Here is a 23283-nt window from a genome sequence, read left to right as displayed (position 1 = left end):
CCTGGGGGACCAGCTCTTCAAATTAATGTTATCATCCATTACATGGGTTTTCCTATGTGTTCAGCAAAGCATCTTATAGGATACAAACAACATATTCTAGAGACACCACACCTGATATGTAGAGTGAACACCATGGTAGCTTTGAGTTCATATGGCAATAGTCTCTTGTACTTTTTGTTTTCTGAGTTTTTTTTTTTTTTTTAATTTTCCTCTTCTTATGTCCAGTCATTCTCAAAAAATAAACAGAAACCCAAAAGCCATTTATCCCCTCAGATCTTGAAAAGTTACACACACACTGGCCAGAACCAGATAAGGGTGGATTTTTTTGTTGTTTTAGGTTTTTTTTTTTTTTTTTAACTTTTTTTAACTTTTTTTTTTACATAATTAAACTGAAAAAAAAAAAAAAAAACATTGTTACAGTCAAGCTTCACAAACATCATTACAGACTCACTTGGAGTTATGGAACAAGTAAGCCATGAAGTCTTGTACCTCTCGTGAAAGGTCCTGGAGAGAAGGGAGCTTGCGAGTCCGCGGCCGCGGTGCAGCCCGGGCGGAGCGCAGGGCTCTGGGCTGGGCTTTATGATACAGCAGGGCGGAGAGAACCTTCTGTCTCCCGGCCGTGGCTGACCCTCGCAGCCGCAGCCGATCGCTGCAGAGAGATCCCTCTGGGTGTGTGTCCTTTTAAAAATGGTTTTCCCCACCATGGTCATGGAATACCCCATCTCAGAACAGTTCGGACGTCTGTCGCATCTCAGTGTCAAAGTATTCCTATGTGGATGTAGAAATAAATCTGTTTGAAATCCAGGTCTCATCGGGGTCACCATGTCTACACGTAATACTCCTTGTCCTTGTTCTTCTGTTTCTTGTGGCCGCTCTTCGAGCTCGGTTGCTTCTCCTTCATGAGCGTGCCGTTGCTCTGGGCCGAGTTGCTGATGTAGTTCCGCGTCTCGTCCACTTGATAGGACCCCTCGTCCCTGTTCCTGTACTTGTACATGGCGTACAGGAGGATCAAGATGCAGAGCGCGGCAGCAGCCACAATGCCGACGACCATCCCTGTTGTACTGCTCGACTCCCGGATCACCTCTGAGGCCCCCGGAACCCGTCTGATTCCTGGCTCCGTGGGGTTTGCTGTGGGCACATTACGGAACATGGGGGAAGTAATTAGTGGGCTCTTCAGTTTGGTGCTGTCTAGCTCATAGGCAGTGGGCAACGGAAGCAAGACTATATCAGGCTGGGGTTTGAGATCACGGTTATTCATTTTGCCAGCTGGCAATTTGGGCACCATCCCAGACGAGGAGGAAGCTGTGAAGCGGATCAGCTCAGGGGACAAAGATGTGGTAGTAGTCCTACTAGTTTCGGAGACTTTGTTAGGTCTAAAGTCCTTGGATTCCCACTTGGGCGCATGTGCTTTGTAGCCACCTTCGAAGATTGAAGTGGAAAGACTCTTATCTGTTACCAAGGAGAAGGTGGTGTAAAAATCTTCATCATCAGTAGGGGGCAGGTTAGAGTCAAAGGTTTCCCCTGAGCCATACCCAGATATCACCAAGCCATCATCATCACAACCATCGCTGCCTTGGTCCGACAAGCAAGGTAACCCCGCCTCAGAGGTCATGGACAGGGAATCTTTGGTGGTCTCAATAATGGTGAGGAGGGGGCGGAAGGTAGGGGGGAGTGTAATGGAAGGTACACGAGTAGCAATAGGAGGGGTAGCTAAAGGGTCTTCTACAAGAAGAGGGATAACTAATTCACCTCCTGGGAGGGAAAAGAAAAAGAAAAACAGAATTAGTACACGTGTAAACACAAGCTGCAGTCACTCTCCATGAATGCAGTTCATAGGTTATGCCTCTGAACTTGTAATAAGAGGGCCCGGATCCACATTAGGGATCTTTTGTGGTTGTAGCCTAAAGCATTCTAGGCTGACCTAGAGCCCATTATTTGCCTCTGATTACCCAAACCCAAAATCCTTAGACTGGGGTCATAGATTTAAAAGATACTCTCAAGTAACTATTTGGATAGAATTCAAATATACTGTTCCCAGGATCTGCTCAGGCAGTGATGTCTTTCAATTATACTGTTACAAATACTGACAAACTATCAAAAGGGTGTGTGTGGGGGGGTGCATACATACTGTATGCTTGATTTGTGGATTTATGAATGTGCATATAACATTTCTTTTTGCCTTCTTGAGTCTCTACTTACTTGCTCTCGTGAGGATGGAAATGACCCACTCTTCATATTACTGAGATGGAATCCATGATCAAGGGATATAAGAGTTTGTAGTACTTTCTGAAGTTACTACCTTTTATTTCACATTTCTTTTTACAGGAAAAAGAGCACACAAAATGTATTACATGCCTAAGACATGGGAATATCTGACTCCTGTACTTTTTTGGGGGGGGCAGTACTGGGGATTCCTATACTTCTTAATTGCAGTTCTTATTTGCTGTATGCTAAGCGACAGGGATTTGCAAAAGGTTCAATGTTTTCATCTAACAAACTCATTTGAACTATGCTTTTCCAGAAATTCCCCTGTTACATGATAACTTGCCTTGCATTAATCTAATATATGTTTATGCACTGCTTTTATGCTATATGCAATATATGCTGAGCTGGAAGCTAGATTTTAAAAATACCCAGTCTAGATACCCATGACTTGCTGGAAACTGACATTAGATTCAGAAATGTTGACTTAGCACAGTGAGTTTTTAAATCAGCAATTCTTCACTAGAGTGGCAAAAGCATATTGCGCTTATAAACATGTGGACTAAGTCAGGAAAGAAAGTTCAGAACAGTTCATTAAATTGCAGTGCCTGGCAAATCATGGGTACCACAAGTGTTTTTCAAGTTGCTCCCTTAACTGTAAGCCCAAGATTATTTACCTATAAGTAAAATAATCAAGACCTCTTTTGCATCTCTTTATAATGTTATTTTCTAAGCAGAGGAAGGATCTTTAGAAGTCACAGTTGATGTCCCTTCGCAGAATATATTCCAGAAAAATTTATTCCAACTATAGCTTAAAAAATTCTCTACCAGGAATGGCATAATGCTTTCCTTCCCAGTTAGGAAGGAAGAGACACTAATATGATATTGTCCTTGAAGGCTTCTTCTGAGCTTGGTCTCTAAGCTGTCAATTGGCATAATGTTATTGTGTGTTTACCCTTGTGTGTTCTGCAGTGGGTAATTACTACCCTTACTGTGATGGAATGGCCAATGTTGAGCATTTGTTAATAGATATGACTGTTGCTGAGTTATCCTCTTTCACCAGTGACAAAGACGGACAAGGATTTGCATTGCCTAGATACTGCCAACTCAAATTCAAAGGACGTACCAAACAGACAGACCTTTGAGCTTACAGTCTTCCAGGGTTATTCCTATAAAGATTGATTCACAAATTAGAACTCTCACTCAGCTTTTCATACCTTGTATCTTTAAATATTTCCTGTGTCTCAATTAGAACTACTGCATCTAAATTGAATGGTTTCCAGATGTGCTAAGAGAAGGGCCTCCGAAGAGGAAAGCTCTTGTATGCTTCCAAGCACCTGAGAACTGCTTGCATACATGTTAGAAGCATTTAATTCCTGTCTATCCAATAACACTGCATTATTCAGAAAGAAACTGAGTTGAGGAGGGAGATGATCATGTATATAATGTGTGTCATTTGGAAGGGAGAGGACAACAAAACATTGTACTGACATCTCTGACCTATTTGATAATTTTATTGTATATGGGAAAAGAAAAGGACCTTTCTGAGAATTTCAACGTGTTCTGTGGTCCCTGTGCTAAACCCAAGCTTCTATTCTAGTGCTCCGAGTTTGAAATGATTGAGCTAAATGATCTTCTCAGGTTTGCCAGAGATAAGACATGCTTTACTGGACTAGCATGCCTATTTTTTAAGTTGTGAACATATATAATTCATATACCTTGCGACTTGGTTGATGCATAATTTATACATCTTTGCTAGTTTTTATAAATGGGATTTGGAGCGCAGTTCCCTAAAGGTAAGCTAGTCCTAAAACTAACCCTGAACAAACTTTTTTTCTTATTATTCTTCTGGTAGGGGGCATCGAGTGGTACATTTAAGGTGAAAAATGGAGGAGGGCAGTGTTTGAGGAGCAGGTAAGCAGCAGTAAGAGAGAAATGAAGGCCAATACACTCTGTGCAAAGGTTCCCTAGTGGTTTCTTAGGAATGATTTTACTTCTCATCAGAGGATGAGATGAGAGTTTTAAAACTCCAGTTTAACTACAACAAAAATTGAACATGTGGGTTCTTTCCTGATGTAAATACCAAAAGTCATTTGTTCCTTGTGGCCACGACAAAATATACCCCAAAGTAGAGTAAGCAAAGAGGAAACAGGATTAAAGGACAGGGGATAACTGATCTGTTGGGAGGCAAAGGCCTGGTACAAATAACGTACATAAAAATGCAAAATGTGGGGTAGGAAGCGAGTGTCCCTTTAAGTGAGACTGAGATTCCAATCTTCATGATTACAGAGTGGCATTCATTTGCAATTTTAGTGTACCATCTGTAATACCCAACTGGAGTCTTAAATTGGCTGTTGAGTAGTTGTTGTTGTTTGTTTTTGGTTTGTTTTCTCTCTTTTCAATTCTAGCTAAAGCTTCACAGTGTTTTTGTTGTTTAAAATCTTCCAGAATCTACAAACTGCTCACTCTGCAGTTGAATTGCTATTGCCTTTTCATTCAAACACTAATACTGGCATCTCTGTTGGATTTAGAAACATAGCAAGAATTTCACAATGGTACAGAAAGAGGGTTCTGAAGCTTGCTAATTTAGAAAGAGATTCTAAAAAGCTGATGAGCCCCAGGGTGATTTTATTTTAAATCTAAAAGGATAGGTACACTATTCCAAGTTTCAATGTCAGAACTCCTTATCCTCCCTTTTCTTTGCCATTTTGTTATTAATCCTGGTATCAGTGATAACAAATGATAAATGATGCCCTCTGTTGGGAAAATTGGAGCTCAAATTATGCTGGTCTTTAGTTAAATTTGGAGAAGTATTTATAACTCTCCTTTCCTGACATCTCGAGCAATTGGAAGAGTGCTTCTAGTTTAAATTGAAGTTGCCTGGGAAGGAGGGATCATTACAAATGAGAATTAGAGTAACAGGTAGAAAAATTTAGATAATTTTAAACATGAAAACAGTCTGAAACAAGGGTACAATCAATTTTAATATAAAATTCTATCTCTAAGATTTAAGGTGATTATAGTATAGTCAGCCCTCTGTATTCCCTAAAGCATACAGCAAATAGTGGTTACTATTTGCACAGCATTTACATCGTGTTAAGTATTAAAAGTAACCTAGAGAATATTTAAAATAAGGAAGATGTGCATAAGTTATATGCAAATAATGTATTTTTTTCTTTTTCTTTCTTTTTTTTGAGAGGGTATTGGGAGGGGTATCTTGCCATATTGCTCAGAGACTGGCAATGAACTCCTGGGCTCAAGGGATCCTCCTGCCTCGTCCTCATGAGTAGCTTGGACAACAGGCACACATTATTGCACCTGACTTACTATGTTGTTTTACACTAGGGACTTGAGCATCCACAGATCTTGAGGGGGACCTGGGACCATGTCTTCATGACAACTGTACTTGGGGGTGGGTTCTAAGGGCATATTTCATTTGAGAGAGAGAGGTGAGCAATATATTTCTCCCACTATTAGATCTTCATAGACTTATTTTGTGAGAGGCTGATTATGAATTTTTGTTTATTTGTGTAATACAAAGTGACTACACTCAGAAATATTGGTACAGATGATAATAGTTATTTTTCACTGCCCAGAGACAAGTGATCAGCCATGTGTCCATACTTACACAAGGATTCACATAACCAATGAACCTAAAGTCACAAAGGGTTATAAGGAAAGGGATACAAAACCTAGAACCAATCAAAATTCTAATTTCCTATATCAACCTCAGAAGTTTCCTTTAGTTTGGAGTAAAAACTATCTGTATTCCTTAAAGTTAGCATTTTAAAATTGGGAATATACACTTTTTTGACATGGTTGTGCTTTTCTTTAAACTAGAGAGATCACTAGGGATATAAAAGGTCTATTTTAGCCCCGAAGGCTGTCCTGCTTTTTTGCTTTATGAGTGTATTTATAGATATATAATTCATGCCTCTAGGGCTGATATCTAGCAAAAGGGGCTCTCTGCCATTGAAAAAGACTGTGCCTTAAAAATTTAATAGAACTCTTCTGAACTGTGAGGATGTTGTGGGTGATGGTAAATGTAGTGGGTCACCTGAAAAACAAAAACAAAAAACAAAAAACAAACAAACAAGAAAAAAGAAAAACAAGACCAGCATGAAGTTCCAATGCAGCTCCAGCCTCTACCTCTTTGGAGATAGTTGAGTCAAAAAAAAAAAAAAAAAAAAAAAAAAAATGGCCAAAACAGGGGGACCCTGAAGAGGACACTGGGCTCCAATTCCTTGAATTTCTGTTAAATCTATGTGGGTAAAGACCTTCTTTGTTATTTGCATTATTCTAATTCTGTGCTTGAAAACCACCTATCATTAAGAGAAATCATTATTTCCCCCACTAAATTAGCTGTTCAAATGTAAAAAAAAAAAAGAAAAAAAAAAAAGTCATAGATAAACAGGGCCAAAACTTCAGGAGAAGACACCAAAAAAACCCTCAAATGTCTCCGAAGCCTTAACTTTTATTTTAACAAGATGAGAGTTTCTAGGTAGAACATCAATCTTCTCCCCAGATCCAAACAAATGGTTTGCCCAAAATATGTTTGACTCTGAACAGCTACAAAATTCATTTTTTAATATATTCCCAGGAAAGAAAAGCCATAGCTCTTGATACAATTATACATGTAAAATACAGAATGTCAAGGGGAGTTTTCATTTGCCTTTGAAGTCAATTGAACTCAGTTTGGTGTCAGAATTCCATTGTTTACTAACCATATGACTTTGGTTGAGTATCTTAAACACTAAATAAAATGGGAATAATAAAAATAGCATAGCCTACCCCAAACTGTTACATGTTAACATTTTAGCACCTATGGCTCCTCAGAAATTCTGGTTTCTACTCTTGGTACTTTTATTAATGATTCAACCAATAAACACTAAATCATTGATCAATTTCTTCTGACTTTTTATGTAATGGCTTCATGCTAAGGTAGAGAGATGATTATGTAGGGTCTAGATTATTGAGGCTATTTTTTTAAACATAAAGTGTTAGGGATGACTTATAATCATTTAAATATCTCACAGTTTAAAAAAATGATTGGTCACTTATTATGTTGACCCTTAGATAGCTTTTTCAACGGAAACAAAAGTTTTTAATACAATTAGGCAAATTAATATCCTATTTAGGAAATTCCTTGTTTTGAACCTGTAATACTATTCAACATGTTGAACAACACAAAATCACATAAACTGAGATAGAGTTCATTCATTAAAACTGCTGAGTTGCAGTGGCTAGGGATGTAGCTCAGTGGTGGAATACTTGCCTAACATGCATAAAGCCCTGGGCTCAATCTCCAGCATGCCAAAAGAACAAACAAACAAAAACTATTGAGTTGGAAATGTATGTATTAGGCACCATTTAGTTTTGTATTTCAATAACAGTTTCAGATAATGCTGATGCCTATAATTAAAAATAAAACAAGTAACTTCTTTTTAAAAGATTGCATACTGCTTTTTACCAATCTTCAGTTTCCTGAAGTACATGTGTTAGCCTTGATCCAAATAACCTGAACGTCAGGGAATATTCTCACCCTAGAGTTACACACAATAGTAGTACCTACCTGAAATATTTTCAAAGTAAAACTTTAGATGTGAAAATTCTCTGATTTTTGGATAGAATATTGATCCTTTTAATGTTTACCTTATTAAATCCTTGAGGAAAAAAAATGGTATCTATTAATAGAAAAAAGGAGAAAGGCAGAAAGAGAGTGTGTTGGTGCCTTTTCTTGGTGTGTATGTATGTGTGTGTGTGTGTATGTACTTATGTGTGAATGTGTAATTACATGTACTTATATGTATGTATGTTTATGTTTGTGAATGGGTATGCTTATGTGTTCTTTATATGTATATGTTTAGATGTGTGTTCTTTATATGTGTGTATGTGTGTGTTTTTGTTTGAGAGTGTGTGTGCATACATTTTTGCCAGATGTTTTATCTATACATTAGAAGGCACTGATATCACAGTACAACACTCAAAATAAACACCTGGGATTCTTGATGTCTTTATTCTCAGTAAAATTGATTTTGTAGCCTGTGGTGATGGGGATAGCATGATCCTGTAAAACCGAACTACCATAATCACTTGAGAGTACCTTATTTCCCCTTTGCTGAAAGAAAATAAAATAAAGGACTGATTTGCCTGAATGTTTTCTAAGGAATTAAATTAAGGATGAAATTACCACTGATAACACTTGGAGCTAACTTGACTCATTTTTTTTCTTGGGGTATAGGCCGCCCATCTGCTGTAGCCAATTTTACTTCCCCGCTGTGGAACTACCAATACTGTCAAGGTTTTAAAGTTGATGGTAAAAAAAAAAGTCCCTGCAAAGAGACTTGGTTTTCTGTGGGTGGTAAGGACTATGCGTCCACTCTCTCCTACTAAGATTGCAATTCACATTGAGTATTAGAAGCAGTTCAGTGCAAAATACAACTGAAAATTAAGCAAATAGATGCAAATGAAATAAAAATACTTAATATAGTTTTCAAAATCATATAGTAGAAAATAAAATCAATGTTGCAGACAAAATAAGCTAAGGGGAAGGAGAGCAAATAACATCAAGGCATTCACAATAAAAAAACACAAAGAAAAGTCAAAACAAAAAATAGAGGTTGTTTTGGAAAAAAAAAAAAAACAAAAGAAAGAAATCATTTCCATATAAGCAAAATAATTCAAATTAAAAAAGAAAAGCATTCCATATTAATTCATAGTCAACTTACATCAACAAATTGCCCGCATGTTTTTTGGCATGAAAGAAAAATTTACAAAAGAAAGTTGTGTAAGAATGCTCTTGGACAAATAGAATTGTCACATTCTTGTAACTTGCTTTTTTTGTTGTTGTTGTTGTCATTTCTTAAAAACTTTTGAGCAAAATGTCTAATTTTCCAAATATAATAATTTACAACAGGATGATACAGGGAGGTAACAACACATACATCCACACCACATAACATGAAAAGAAAAAAAAAGTCTGCACTGGAACAAATTTTTACTTTGGGGGTTTGGGAAGGCATTGATTTTGAATTTAAAATAATTCCGATTGTTATGATTGAAAAATTTTCTTTTTTTAAAAAAAACCTTTTTGCCTTAAAAAAAAAAATCTATGAATCTACAGAGTTTCGAATGAATTTCTGTATCGTTATAGGTTTTCAGATATATATCTTTAAGTTTTTTGTCTTTTTGACAAAGTTTAGAATTTTTTAAATTTAAGGGAATGGATGACAGCACATAAATTTTAACAATGCTAAAGAAAGGGGGATTATGGGAAGGGAGGATGCAGAGGGGGAGGGCTGTGTCTATGAGTGCACTACACAGGAGATGAAGATGAGAGGAGTAAATGTGTAAGTGAGTCGCCATGTCCATGTAAGGGCGGCACGGAGTGATCTAGCTGCATTAGAGCTTCTGGCTGTAAGGAAGGGATGGGCAATATACAAAAACAAATGAGCCTACACATGCCCATCTATGGAAATAAAGAACAGAACTCTAACACTGACAATCTCACACACCCTAAGCTGCAACTTCTTCAACATGCAATTACTCCAAAAAATCATTACAGTTTCATTATAAGATTTTCAAATCATAGAAACAGTTAAACTTTTCTTCCTACTCAAAATAGCCAAAATACATAAAATAATAGTACTAATAATCATGATCAAAAAGTTCAAAGCAAAAACAAGAAGACTAGATTTATGCATTCAAGTTGAACAACTTCACCGGCAGCCACACAGCCCCATCTAGAGCTGGGGGTTTAGGGATTAGCAGAGGTGACTGAAAGGCAGTGCCTCTTAGGGAGCCCACGTGCTGAGTCACTAATTACTCCCCTGTACAGAGATGGTCTAGTCTGATGCCATCTGTCTTCCCGCACCACCCATATTGTGCACAGCATGATTGGAAATGAGGCTGGCTAATCTGAATGATGTGGATGTGGGGATTCTGCAGCTGAAGTTGTTCCACATTTAAAGAGGGAGTGGGAAAAATTGCAGAAAACAATTCATAACTTTTTCCTCATAATTTTGGATAAGTCCAAATCTAAGATAAAGAACTAGCAATTAAAAAGAAATACATTGATATATATATATATATGTATAGATAGATATATATAATACAAAAAGCACTTAATTCCCAAACAAGAAGGGAGAAAATTAAAAAAAAAAAAAAAAAAAAGTTTAAAGAAAAAAGTATTTCACACATTTTCAGAGATGAACAACCAGATGCACACGCTGGAAAAGGCACAGACAGAACAGTCGGGGACACGTTTGTTTTCGTTGTTTTTATTTTTATTTTTATTTTTTTTACTTTGTTTTTACTGAATTATTGATTCCCCTTTTTGTGATAGCCAAAATTAAAAACAAATTTTGCATTTTCCTCAAAAAGCATTTTACTTTTGGTTTCACTTCTTTAAAAAAATAAAAAGGGCGTGCAGTCTGGATGTACGTCAAAAGTAGACATTTAAAGAGAAGCAAGTGGCTAGACTACCGAATGGGTCATTGTCTATTATCCTTTCACTGTAGGAAGGTCAATCAAGTTAACACATGCTTAAAGTAAGTTGCATTTAGGGAAAATAGAATAACAGAACAGCAAGCTAGTGGTAGGGAAGGGTCAGCAAGACAAAATCAATTTGGGGACAAGAGGAAGGTACTATGTTTTGTTTCATGCCTTTCCAGTAGGGGTGAAGGACATCCTTAGGCTTCTTTTCAATGGGAAAGAAAGACTATGGAGGTTCTTCTAAGTGCTTGTGTGTAAGCATGTGTGTGTGCACATGTGTGTTAGAGATTGGAAAAGAACCTGTAGTGATAGGAACTGGGGTAAAAATATATTTGTGTTGCTGAGTTATGCTTTAGCAAACTTACCTTATATTCATTCATTGCCTTAGAAGGCATATTTTGTAAGGCATAGAAGGATAATCCTCAACATTGATTCGTATGTGTGTTATGGGGTTTTGTTAAACTGACAGAACACCCCAGATGACAATAGGTTGTTAAACTATGTCTGATAAATGAAGGAATAATCAATTTGTAGTAATAGAGTTGAAACTTCTTTCCACTCAAAAAGAGAACAGATCAGTATGTATAAACCAGAGGATAATCATGAAATGAATATGGTTTATTGAAGTATGTTGGAAAAAATTGTGCCAGTCTTCTAGAGAATTTGAGAGACAAAATGTCCCATCCACTGTACATTGAGGAAAGAAGAAAAGAGAATGTTTGTGCAGAGTGTGTGTGTGAAGTGAGAGGAAGATACTGTAGAAGGTACATGGGGAAGGAGTTTTGAAAAATGGCCTTCACCTCTACTGGAAGAGATCAGTAGAGTTTTATTCAATATTTTATCCCTGTAAGAACATCAATGTTCAACCAAGGACTGGGAAACCCGGGTAGGCAAACCACAAAGGCAAGACACTTGAGAGCACTTGGTTCTGACAGCCAATTCCAGCCACTCCTAAAAACTCTTTTGGGTGACTTAGACAAACAGAATAAAATTTGAAGATGAGTCCAACTTTTTCCCCCTGTGAGACGCCCCTTTTATTGTTTTATTTAAAAATAATTGTAGTAATGTGTCCCCATGGGTCAGTCCGTACCAAGATTTTTAGTCTCTGGTTTAATAATGTTAATTGTTATTCTGGGAACTTCACAAAGGGCAGCTGGAAAGTTTTAAAAGAAAAAAAAAATCCCAATAATATAAGAAAAGAAAAACCCTTGTTGCCATTTATTTAATTTTTTAAAATAATTATACTTTTAACATTGAATTTTATTATATGAGAAGGTCCTCTAAATGCTTGGATGGTCTCGTAAGGCATCCAATGACTTCTAAAGAACAAAGTTAGTTTTGATGCATTCACATGAATTGCTTTTTGTTTCATAGGCAACTTTTGAAAGCAGGAAGCATAACTGATCTAAGTGTGAGACTTCAAGAATAAGGTATTTCCAATGCATTCTCCTCTTAGATAATGAGAGGTGTTTTGAGGAAGATATATCAGCAATTTGGGTCCCCTACAGTTTTGACTGAGTAATTTACCCATTTCAAAATTGTCTGTTTTAAATCTCTTACAAGTAGAATACTACTTACATTCTGGGAAATCACTAGTTTAAACAATTGAACATGCTAAAATTTAGGGGTATTACTTTACAAATAAAATCATATATGTATTTTTTAAACCCATGGAAGCCATAGTTTCAAATAAAGCCAACACATCATGGATATAGTGTACACACATTTTTATAATACAAGTCAAAATTTAGTTCACATGTACAAAGATTCTTTGGTGTCTAGTGTAAGATACAAAATCGTATTACTATAGCTCCATTTCATCTTTCATTAGCTATCTACACTTGGTTTTTTATTATCAGTATGAGCATCTTGTAAGTGTTAAGAAAGTATTAGGTTTATATTCACCATTGAGGACAAATAATCCAATAATTTGCTTTGAAACAGCATATTTTGATGCAACCATTTTTATCCCACCATGTCCTAATAGCCCCATCTAAATGTAAAATGAAGATTTTAAGAACAAATGCAGTTAGATGAATTTACACTGGTCAGAATTCATTATGGTTAGTTGTTTTAAAGATATTTCTGCTCTGCTAGAGGTTGACTCTGAGAAGCCCAAAGAAATTGTCAAGTTAAGTAGCCTAAGTTGCAAAACCCAACCCTCTGGGTCTTGCCTGTTAGAGGACATATTGACTTCAGTGTGTACAGGTGAGGTCCCAGAGAAAGTCCAAAATGCATTACTGTGCATTACATTATGGATTTTAAGTTTCTCAGGGAAAATATCAGAGACAGGAGGGAAGAGAGTCCCATCTCAAGATGAGTGCAACACTGGAGAAAAGTTTAAAATGTTACAGGAGGGCTGAGAAAGGATTCGGGAGAACAAATATGTAATGAGGAATTTTAAGACTTTGGCATCAACTATACAAGGAAATCCTCCTTATTTATCTTTCTTATGAACTATACAAAAATACTTCCATTGGATGAAATTTTGTGTATCCATGGGGCAAAGGGAGGAATTGTCCTGAGAGAACCAATGACTTAGTTCTGAACCTCAGCTTAGTGTTTAGGGGAGAAATCTTGACTCCTGTGGATATGGACACCTGGACTATGAGAATGGCTGTCATCTGCCATTCAAAATGAGCCCTGCCCATATCTTGACTTTTCAAAGCTTCCTTGTCACAGACACAGCAGTGCTCAGAGGAGTGAAGGAGCTTGCTCTATACACGGTATTTATTTCTAAATAATATATTTATGGTACCAGGTATTGAACCCAGAGATGCTTAACCACTGAGTCACATTTCCAGCCCTTTATTTATTTATTTAATTTTGAGTCAGGGTCTCATTAAGTAGCTGAGACTAGTTTTGACCTTGGCAATCTTCCTGCATCAGCCTTCTGAGTTGCTGGAATTGTAGATGTGGGCCACCATGCCTGGCATAAAAATATATTTTTTAATCACTGAACAAAATGTGCCATAACTAATAAGTTCATGTATTATCTGCCCTCATGAAGCCAGAATTGGGGACAGGCAGTTAGTGTAGAAATAGGGGATCAGGTCAAATCAAGGAAATGAAGGTCACGAAATGAAGGCCATGAAAGCCATCTGCCTCTGGAAGTTGGAGACTGCCCCTGGGAGAATGGAATGTCAAGGATCTCCAGAGTCCATTGATTACCAAATTTACCTGCCCTTATCAAGGACTGCAAGCAAGGAGCTGCTAATTAATGCCCCCTGGGCCTTTACCTAACTGAATCAATTTGGCCCTCCCCCTGCCCATGCTTCTCACTTTATGCAGAACTGGACCTAGTTACATAGGCAGGAAGGAGAGATAAGGGGGGAGAGAACTGGAGAACAAAAGAGACCTTAACCTATAAAAAATGTAGGGTGCACTCATTTCTTGGGATTCTAGAACATCAGCCATGGCCCCCTTCTCCCTCCTGGGAAAAGTCTGTATTATTACCTTTAAATAAAACCTGTTTAATATGCTTGCCTTGGTGTGCTTCTCTAGTGTTCAAACTTCAACATTAGAGGGAGCAGAACTGGTCACCAGTAAACAGCAGTATCACTCAGATTCAGTTTCCACTCCTAATTACAGTTTAATTACTGAAGTTTAATTACTAAACTTCCAAGATGGGAAAGAGAACCCAGGTTACCATCAAACCCAATACTTAGAGCTGTATTAATGATCTGCTTGCTCAATTTATAACAACTTTTCAAATTTCAGAAGGTAGATAAGAACACAGAAAGCATTACGAAAGTCAGTCCATTTTAAAGATTGGTAAGAGAGTAGAATGTTGAGCTACGGAAGGACCTTCAATAAATGGTTTTGCTCACTACCTTCATATCAGCTTTAACTTGTACTTATAATTCTGCCCACAATGTCCATTCTTTTTTGTGACCCCCTACAGATTTCTACTGACACAACACTTCACTGAAATTAGTTTATTTTCTTCTTTATCTTAACTAGACGCTAAACAACTTAAGGTCAAGAATAGTGTCTTGCAGTCTGTTTCTTGCTTTGGAGGCAGCCCATATTCTCCCATGAGTGTGCCCCTGCTTTGCGAAAACAAAACAAAACAAACACAAACCAAAACAACAACAAAAAAATAATGGTGCCTTGTTTGCTTACCTTTATTCTAATAATCACTTGAATTTTTATCTTTATTGAAAGAAAAAATGGATGAGTCACTAAATAACTCTATTTGATTGCTTACCTTTTGACCTCAACACTAGCCTTTAGCTTCCATGGAAGCATTCAAGTCCTACATGAACACAATGCCTCACCTTATGCCTGAAACCTACTTTGTGCTAGAGACTTTAGAGTCGGGAGGCCTAAGTTCGGGTCTGAATTGTATTGCATGTAGCTAGTTAGGGCACCGAACACTGAACAAATGGATTCATCTCTCTGAGTTTGTCTTCTCATGTGTGATGTACAGATTATAACGTCAAGTCAATTAATCTACCTCACAGGGTAGATTTCACATTTTGAATGTGAAAATGCTTATAAATTCTAAAGGGCTTTTCAAGTTTGTTGCTATTGTCTTCAAAGTCAGTTAGTTGGAAAATAGGGGTTTCACATTCAACAGAGGAGGCTGAGTCCCAGGCAATCCAGACAAGTATTTCGAGTATGATCCCTGGAGTATCTACTTCAGCATCAAACAAACAAGAAGAGCTTCAATCCTAAACCTTACAAAAAAATCGCCATTATCACTACTTATTTGTAACTCTTCTCTCTCCCCACACCCTGGCATAATGCTGTTTCTAAACCTTGGTTAGTTTATCTTTTAATGGTAACTTTTTGTTTTTTCTGCATGCAATTTTGTAACTGCTTCATTTCACTCTTCTTGCAGAGTTAAGCTCTGAAGAGGTCTTATTTAGATGTGTTGCCATAAGAATAAATCCATTGGCAGGTAGGAAAACAGACCTCCTGTCCTCTGTCCCAACTATTCCCTTGTCTCTCATCTCCACCCAGAAGCTTCACCCTCTTTATTTATAAAACCATAAAGATACATGTCTTATCTAACTCATAAATGTGGCTTAAGTACTATTACTTTGGAAATTGTAGAATATTCAAATCAAATACTATATTCTATATTAACTCTATTCTGTGAGCTCAGCATGCTTCCTACTACTGAAGAGGCCAAGGGGATGACATGCCAGGGAGAAATCTCATCAAATCCCTTAGAAACACGTATCTCAACAACAAGGAATTGTAGGGTAACATGAGCACATGAGTGAATGAAGGGTCAAGGTAGTATTTTAGCTCTTTCCTCCTCAATGTGTTAGTTAATACTAGTTAAGAACACAAAAGAGAAAATCCATTTAAGAAATTGCCAGGAATTAATATTCTTCTTCTCATTTTGTTTTAATGCTAATCAGGTATTAGTCTAAGTAAGCCTTTTCCCACCTGGGGTAACCATAAGCTCCTTGATGCACAGGTTCAATCTTTATGCTTATTTTGTGTTTTTTAATCTGTTCAGCATAAAGCAGGGCACAGCATAGGTCTTCAATATGTACTTATTTGAAGTGAATTACAAAAATAGAATAGCTTGGCAATACTTGGAGCTCTGTTTTGGCAAGTCAGGGGGCAGTTCAAAAAGCTATTCTTCCTGGCACTAATTTCTTAAATCAAGAGGGAATTATCTTCATAAAGTGAAATAGAGAAAAGGCAATGTAAAATGGGTTCAAAGGTATGAAATTAGCCACTGATCCTTCGTTCTTGACCTTGCCTCTGTGGGGAGTTTAGGGCTTACATATGCCTTGTTAGGCCTTAGTAATATTATTTGGGGTCATGTGAAATATTTATGTATTTATTGTGGTACTGGGAATTGAACCCAGGACTTTGTGCATGTGAGACAAGCACTCTACCAACTGAGCTATATCCTCAACCCCATGAAATACTTATTTTATCAACATAAAAAGTCACCTGTGTGCCAGTCAGAAATGAAGGTTCTGTCTGAAATATTTTCTTCCTTACCATGACTAGTATAGGAGTGCCCTGATTTTCTCCTGCCCTGGTCCCTCCCTCCCTCATCTCACCATCTTTTAGCTAGTCCTAGGCTTAGTCCTTGTCTGCTTTAATTTTCTGGGTGATATGATCCAGACCCTGGACTTTAATTGCCATCTATAGGATGATATCTTTCAATTCAAAACTCCCTCCAGATTTCCAGGTTCTCATATCCATCCTTGTGCTCCACTTTGATGTCTAAGAGGCACCTTGAATTCATAAGAGCAAAAACAGAACTTTGATTTTACCCCCTTCTGAGCCAACTCCTCCCCTAGGATTTCTCATCTCTCAGGATTTACTCAGGTATACAGTTAAAAATCAGCCTTCATACTTCAGTCCCTGCCTGAACTCACCTTCAGATGGCCAGTTCTCCAGGAAGTCCTGTTCACTTCCCTTGGCAACAAATTCCTTCAGCAAATTCCAGCAAGGCATTTCAAAAGCCACAAATTCCCTACACAGTCCCTTTTCTCCATTGTCTCCTACCCAGATTCTAGTGTAAGTCACCTTAGTCCCTTACTTGGACTCTATAGTAGCCTCCCACAAGCTTTCCCACTTCCACTTCTGACTTCCTAAAATCCATCCTCCATACTGAATCCAAGTGTTTTTGAAAAAAAAAAAAAAAAAAAATATATATATATATATATATATAATGCACTAAAAAGACCTACAGATTGTGAAGAAAATATTTGTAAATCATATACTAAAGAGGTCTCATATCCAAAGTTTATAAAGAAACTATGCAATTTAGTAGCAAGGAAACATACAACACAGCTAAAAAATGGAGAAAGACCTGAATAGACATCACTGCAAAGGCAACATAAAAAAAACCCAACAAGTGTAAAGAAGACATTAGATATCACTAATCATAAAGGAAATGTAAATCAAAACCACTGTGAAATATCACCTCACACCTCAAAGGATGGCTATTATTAAAAAGATAAGATGGGGGAACAGGGGGCTGTAGATCAGTAGTAGAGCCTTTGCCTCACACGTGTGAGGCACTGGGTTCCATCCTCAGTGACACATAAAAATAAATAAGTGAATAAATAAAATATTTTAAAAAAAGATAAGATAAGCATGGAAAAAAGGGGAACAATTGTATATTGTTGACATGAATGCAGATTGGTATAACTGTTGTAGAACACAGGAGGAGGGTTTGCAAAGAAATTGAAAATAGAATTATTTACTATATGACCCAGTAATCTGTCTTCTGGGTGTAATACTCAAAGGAAATGAATTCACCATTTTTAAGCACTCTCATGCTCTTTGCAGCATTATTGAAAATAACTAACACATAGAAACAACCTAAGTGTCCCTTGACAGATAAATGGATAAAAATACTGTATATAGAATGGAATATCATTCAGCCTTAAAAAGGGAGGAGATCCTGCTATTTGTACGTGATGGATGAATCTAGAGCATATTATGCCAAGTGAAATAAACCAGGTAGAGGGAAAAATATTGCATAACTACATTGATATGTAGAATATTAAAAAAAAAAAAAAAGTCCAAGATACAGAGAAAGAGAGAGAGAGAGAGAGCAAGATTCAGGTCTCTTCTGTACTTGTATCCTCATAGAGCTCTCCTGGGACTTTCCAGGTAAGGAAGCAGCCTGATGATCAACTACACATTGTCCCCTTATATTCCTGGCACAGTATTTACACATTGTCCCCTTATATTCCTGGCACAGTATTTATATTCCTTGCCCATTTATATTTAGTCCTTCCTCACTAAAACACAATTTCCCCCAGAGTAAAGTCTTTGTCGTATTGTCCATTGTCCTTAGAGTATGCCAGACACACAGCCTAACACAGAAAATCATTGCTGAGAGAAGGAAGGAAACTCCGAGCAGCTTGAAAGCCTTTAAAGGGAGGCCACTATGCTTTTGTCATGCAGTCTTCCATATTTTCTCCCATTGATGCTTTGCTCACACAGGTAGGAGGTGAAGAGGAGCATGTTTTGTACACAAATTGGGTAAGCCTTGCATTCTCTATCTTTATTCTCTTTTACTCTTCTGTAAACCAGATGGGATTTCCCCAAGTCCTAGTTAGCAGTTCCAAAGCAAATTGGATCTTCCCAGTCACAGCTGGTTTTAAAATCTGAAAAATATATCACTAACTCATTCTGGTCTTCATAAACTAGGGCTGGAATGTGTCCTTAGACTTTCCTTTGCAATGGGCTAAAGATATAATAAACAGACTATTCAGACATAGAGCTGCCCCACATTGATAGCTATCTCCCAGCAGTAGAAGGAAAAGGCCCAGCACATTATTAATGGAAGACTGATGATCAGGGCAGTGAAATATTCTTAGTTATCTTTGCCTCATGAGGCCCTGGGGCCACTGACAGCAGGACTGGGCAGCGGTGGGACTTTTACCCTCAACTGGTACCATGATTCTTTATGACTGTGTTTATAAATTATTCAGGAAGGCTTATTTGGCTTATGTTTTCCACAAAACTCATCTATTCTGTTATTATGACCAGAATTTTGAGCACTATCTTTGTGCTGATATTTCTGTGGGTGGTAGCAGTTAGACAGTCCAAATCTATTGTCTCCTCTCCACAGGATCCTTAAGTTCTCTACATTGTCCATGGGAAATAACTGAACTTGACAACACATTACACTGAAACTTTTCATATCTTGAAATGTTTTTTATCCTGAAATCTGTCTTCATTGCAAGGAAGGAGGTATTTATAACATCAATACTACCAAGGTGTTTTCTTAGTTAATGGAAATTAATACTGTGCAAACAAAATATAAAGCTTGCTCAAAGTCATGTCCTTGACATAAGGTGATGCACCACGACTCTATGCTTTCAACTATATCTAGCTTGGGTCTCAAACAGCTGGTTTACAAGGGGGAAGAAGACTGCAAAGACTCCTGGATGGATAAGCTGCATGTCATAGCTTATTTTTAATTTTTTAAAAACAAGGCACATATCATACATTTTTGTAAAAACTTAAAAATTAAACTACTGTAGACTGTGGGGGTTATCAGAAATTTACTGTAATTCCAAAAGCTTAATGTATATGGGTGTCTAGATTAGTTAGTATGGATGCTTAGGGACATACACGTATGATCATGTGGTTGACACAGTGATTTCCTTGCAAATATGAGGGAAAAGAACGAAAATATAAATTAAAATCATATATAAATTACAATTATATAGTTAAAGCACTAGTTAGCAAGAGGCTATTTCTGGGAGGGACTATTCTTAAAGAGTATTGGGAACTTAGTCTCTGCCAGATATTAGAAGTACTTTAGATATTTTATTTCACTTAATCATTAGAATTACATTTATATCATAGAATTACATTTATATCAATAAACCTGGGCTTCAATAAACTAAGTAATTTGCCCAAGTTTTATGAATAGGAAGCTGAATATCACAAATGACCATGCTTTATATTAAGCCACAATTCCACCTTTAAAAAAAAGTTGAGATTTGCTTGTTTTATTTTTCAAAAAATTTAATTCTCAGTGAATATGAAAAATTACAAATAAGCTAATCTTGAGATATGACCTGAGGTCCTCAGATTTTTACAGATTTATTTCACACTTTTATGTCTGAGGAGTCGTAATAGAATAGTGAGAATTGATATTCAGAAGGACTCTGAAGATGTACTTTGTGGCATGGTCTCAGGGTCACCTAAGTCAGACCTACTAGATCAGATTTTTTTTTTTCCCCTCTAAAGACAGAAGGATAGGATGGCAAGAAGTGCCTAAGTATCTGTACTTTTTACAAGCTCCCTGAGGAAATTCTTGTGCAAAGTTGGACTTGGAAACAGTGCTCCACATACTTGATTATGTTTGTTATTTTACTTGGAAATGTTGTAGAGTGAACTTCAGTCCATGAAGGTTAAAAAAGAGAACTGAACTTCCAGTCCCAGGTGGACCCTAGTCTTAACTGTGATCTGGAATATGTCATAGTATCTCCTATTTGCCAAATGGAATGAACTTCACTGGGTATTAAATCAAACATAGAAGATATTAGATATACAACTGTTCTTTTAAAAACATACATACACACTTCTAGAAAGGTTAAAAGGGTAATTATCATATTGGCATATCACCAATTATCTAATAGTTTCTAGTGCACAGATTTTAGAGCTACACAATAAATGTTTTTGAATATTCTGTCTTTTCTAGGATCATCATGGTGGTAGCTTGTCAAATAAGTACCTATTAAAACATTATAAATTATTTGAATCCTCTGCTATTTTTCTGAAGTGTTAAATTACAAGTGTTCTCTGAATAGTTTTGTTCCATACCATTTTCTTTCATACCACATCCTAATCTATCATTAATCCTATACCAATTATTTAAAAAATCCATTAAATCAATTATTGAAAGGTAAAATCATATTTGTCTTCTTTTTAAAAAATTCTCTGTTATTTTGTTCCATAGTTTAACACTGCTAAACAAAGTTTACGGGAGGCCATTGTTTTGTACAAGGCCATGGCAGACCAAAAACTGGACAGGAGTTATTTGTGTTAAGAGCCATATAATCAAAATGAACTGTGAAATGAGCTGTTCTCCTTAAAAATAACAACCGGGGCTGGGGTTGTGGCTCAGTGGTAGAACACTTGCCTGGCATGTGTGAGACCCTCAGTTCGATCCTCAGCACCACATATAAATAAATTTAAAAAAAAAAAAAAAGGTCCATTGACAACTAAAAAAATTTTAAAAATAACAGCCAATCAGAAAAGGTCCAGCTGACTTGATCCAGTATGATAATGAAGTGTCCTATGTTTAAACTCTAGGAGAAAACCAACTTTGAAATGACTAATCTGATTTTTGCTCCATTTCTGCTTTCTTCATTTCTCTTTGCCTCTGAAGCTATTCTCTGCTCAGCTCATATAAGCATTCATTCTATTTAATAGGATGAGATGTTTCCTGATTCTAGAATCACAAACACGGTCAATAGATCATCAAGTGAAATTCATTGTAATTTTGTCTGTTGACAATCCCAAACAGGTAGGCTTAGACAATCAGACTAGGATGTTAGGAAAAATGACTGCTTTTGTACCTGTTGAACAGGCACGGTTACTAGCAGTCTCGAAAAGGCCAGGAGACACAGGAACAGTTTCCTGTAGTGTCCCTTCAAAACCACAAACCTTACTGTGTCTATCAAAATGGCCCATTGTTAGCACAAGGACAAGACAATAACATGGTTACAGATCAGTGTTAAAAAGTGATAGACACCTTTGAAAACAGGTGTGACAGAGGGCATTCAGTCACTTTTAGTATTTCCTCAACCAAACAAGTCATCTTTCTTCACTATGGTCTCTGAGACCATTTCTCCATGGAAAGACTGAATAGATTCTGATATATAGTTTGCTTGGTCTGACTTAGATGGATCTCTGTGTGACTTGATTTTCAAGATTTTATGTTACAGAGGATGACCATGTGAAGTAGTGATTTTTTTAAAAAAAGGTTTGAAAAAAAAATGAAAGATTTTATTTTTAGCACCTGTGCCACATATAATTAAGAAAGTCATCATGGAAAATTCTGAAACCCACTTGCAATCTCTGTCTTGAAGCATAAGCTAAATGAGCTCATTTGCAATCTTCCCTGTGAGAAGCTTGCTCATTAATTTTCTTTCTTTTCATTATATTAATCTATAGGAGTATTTCTCCCAATGCTATTAGCCAAAAGGTCATGTTTGTTTATTTGTTTGTTTGTTTTTCTCCAAATGGATGGATGGTATTGAAAACTGAAACCTAAAACCCATAAAAAGGTCTAAAAGGGCTTAAAACCCATGAAGAATCTTTGGAAAACCATGGAGCCTTGGGTTGGGCTTGCTTGGATCCCATGCATTATTTTATTAAAAGGCAGGTTTTTTAAATGATATATATACATACATATATATATATATATATATATGGTACAAAATGTATTAGCTCTCATATAAACAACTCACTAGGAACATCTTTAGTAGTTGTCTTGAACTACTAGGTAGAATAATCGGATAGGGACATGTCCTCACCACTCTTTTCTACTGTAAAGGACAGGTACATATGGGGAAATATAAATAACTTGAAAAATCAAGGCAATTCCTATTTTTCCCATGGAACTGGCTGAAGGGTGCAAATCAAGCCAGAAAGATGCTGCATGAAGTTTCAGTGTTGGAACATGTGTGCTCTTTAGCTCATAAGCAGCTTTCATTTTTGATGGTATTCAATTAACCCACAGTCCTAAAGACTGATTTAGAAGGAAAGCAAACCAAAAGTAAGGTTTAACTATGTGGAAGTCTCTAGAGAAAAACTCTCTCTGATACTTTCACAGAAAATGACATTAAAGATCTACTAGCCGTGAGAACAATAACTCTGTAAAGCAGTGCTGTTCACTGTTTGTGACCCAAAGGAAAAACCCCTGAAAGAGAAAGAGATGGGGATATCTGTTCAATATGTTTTCAGAGAAACCAGGAGATAAGTAAAATTGGATACTTTGGGTCTTTTCCCACAGGTTATACATTCCTACTAACAAGCAAAGCTTCTAGAAGGTAAACTCTCCTTTACCTCTATAGAGAAGACAAGATGTTAAGAAGTGGGACCTGGAGTAAATCTGAATTGTTGGCTCTA

General features: G+C 36.9%; 1 protein-coding gene across 13 annotated transcripts in view; it reads right to left on the bottom strand.

Moving 5' to 3' along the window:
- Positions 1 to 231: 231 nt before the first annotated feature.
- Nrxn3 (neurexin 3) overlaps positions 232 to 23283 on the bottom strand; it is a 1546128-nt gene continuing 1523076 nt past the window's right edge. For 4 of the 13 annotated variants that reach the window (XM_047541188.1, XM_047541189.1, XM_047541193.1 and 1 more), the window contains one exon: positions 232 to 1128. In XM_047541188.1, coding sequence (XP_047397144.1) covers positions 827 to 1128 — 302 coding nt within the window. In that variant the 3' untranslated portion in view covers positions 232 to 826. Of the gene's footprint in view, positions 1753 to 8930; positions 9617 to 23283 lie in introns of all 13 variants that reach the window. The other 9 variants (XM_047541184.1, XM_047541185.1, XM_047541190.1 and 6 more) reach the window with 3 other exon arrangements.

Source organism: Sciurus carolinensis, chromosome 2, assembly GCF_902686445.1.
Source record: "Sciurus carolinensis chromosome 2, mSciCar1.2, whole genome shotgun sequence".
NCBI lineage: Eukaryota > Metazoa > Chordata > Mammalia > Rodentia > Sciuridae > Sciurus > Sciurus carolinensis.
This window is presented reverse-complemented; position numbering and strand designations above follow the sequence as displayed.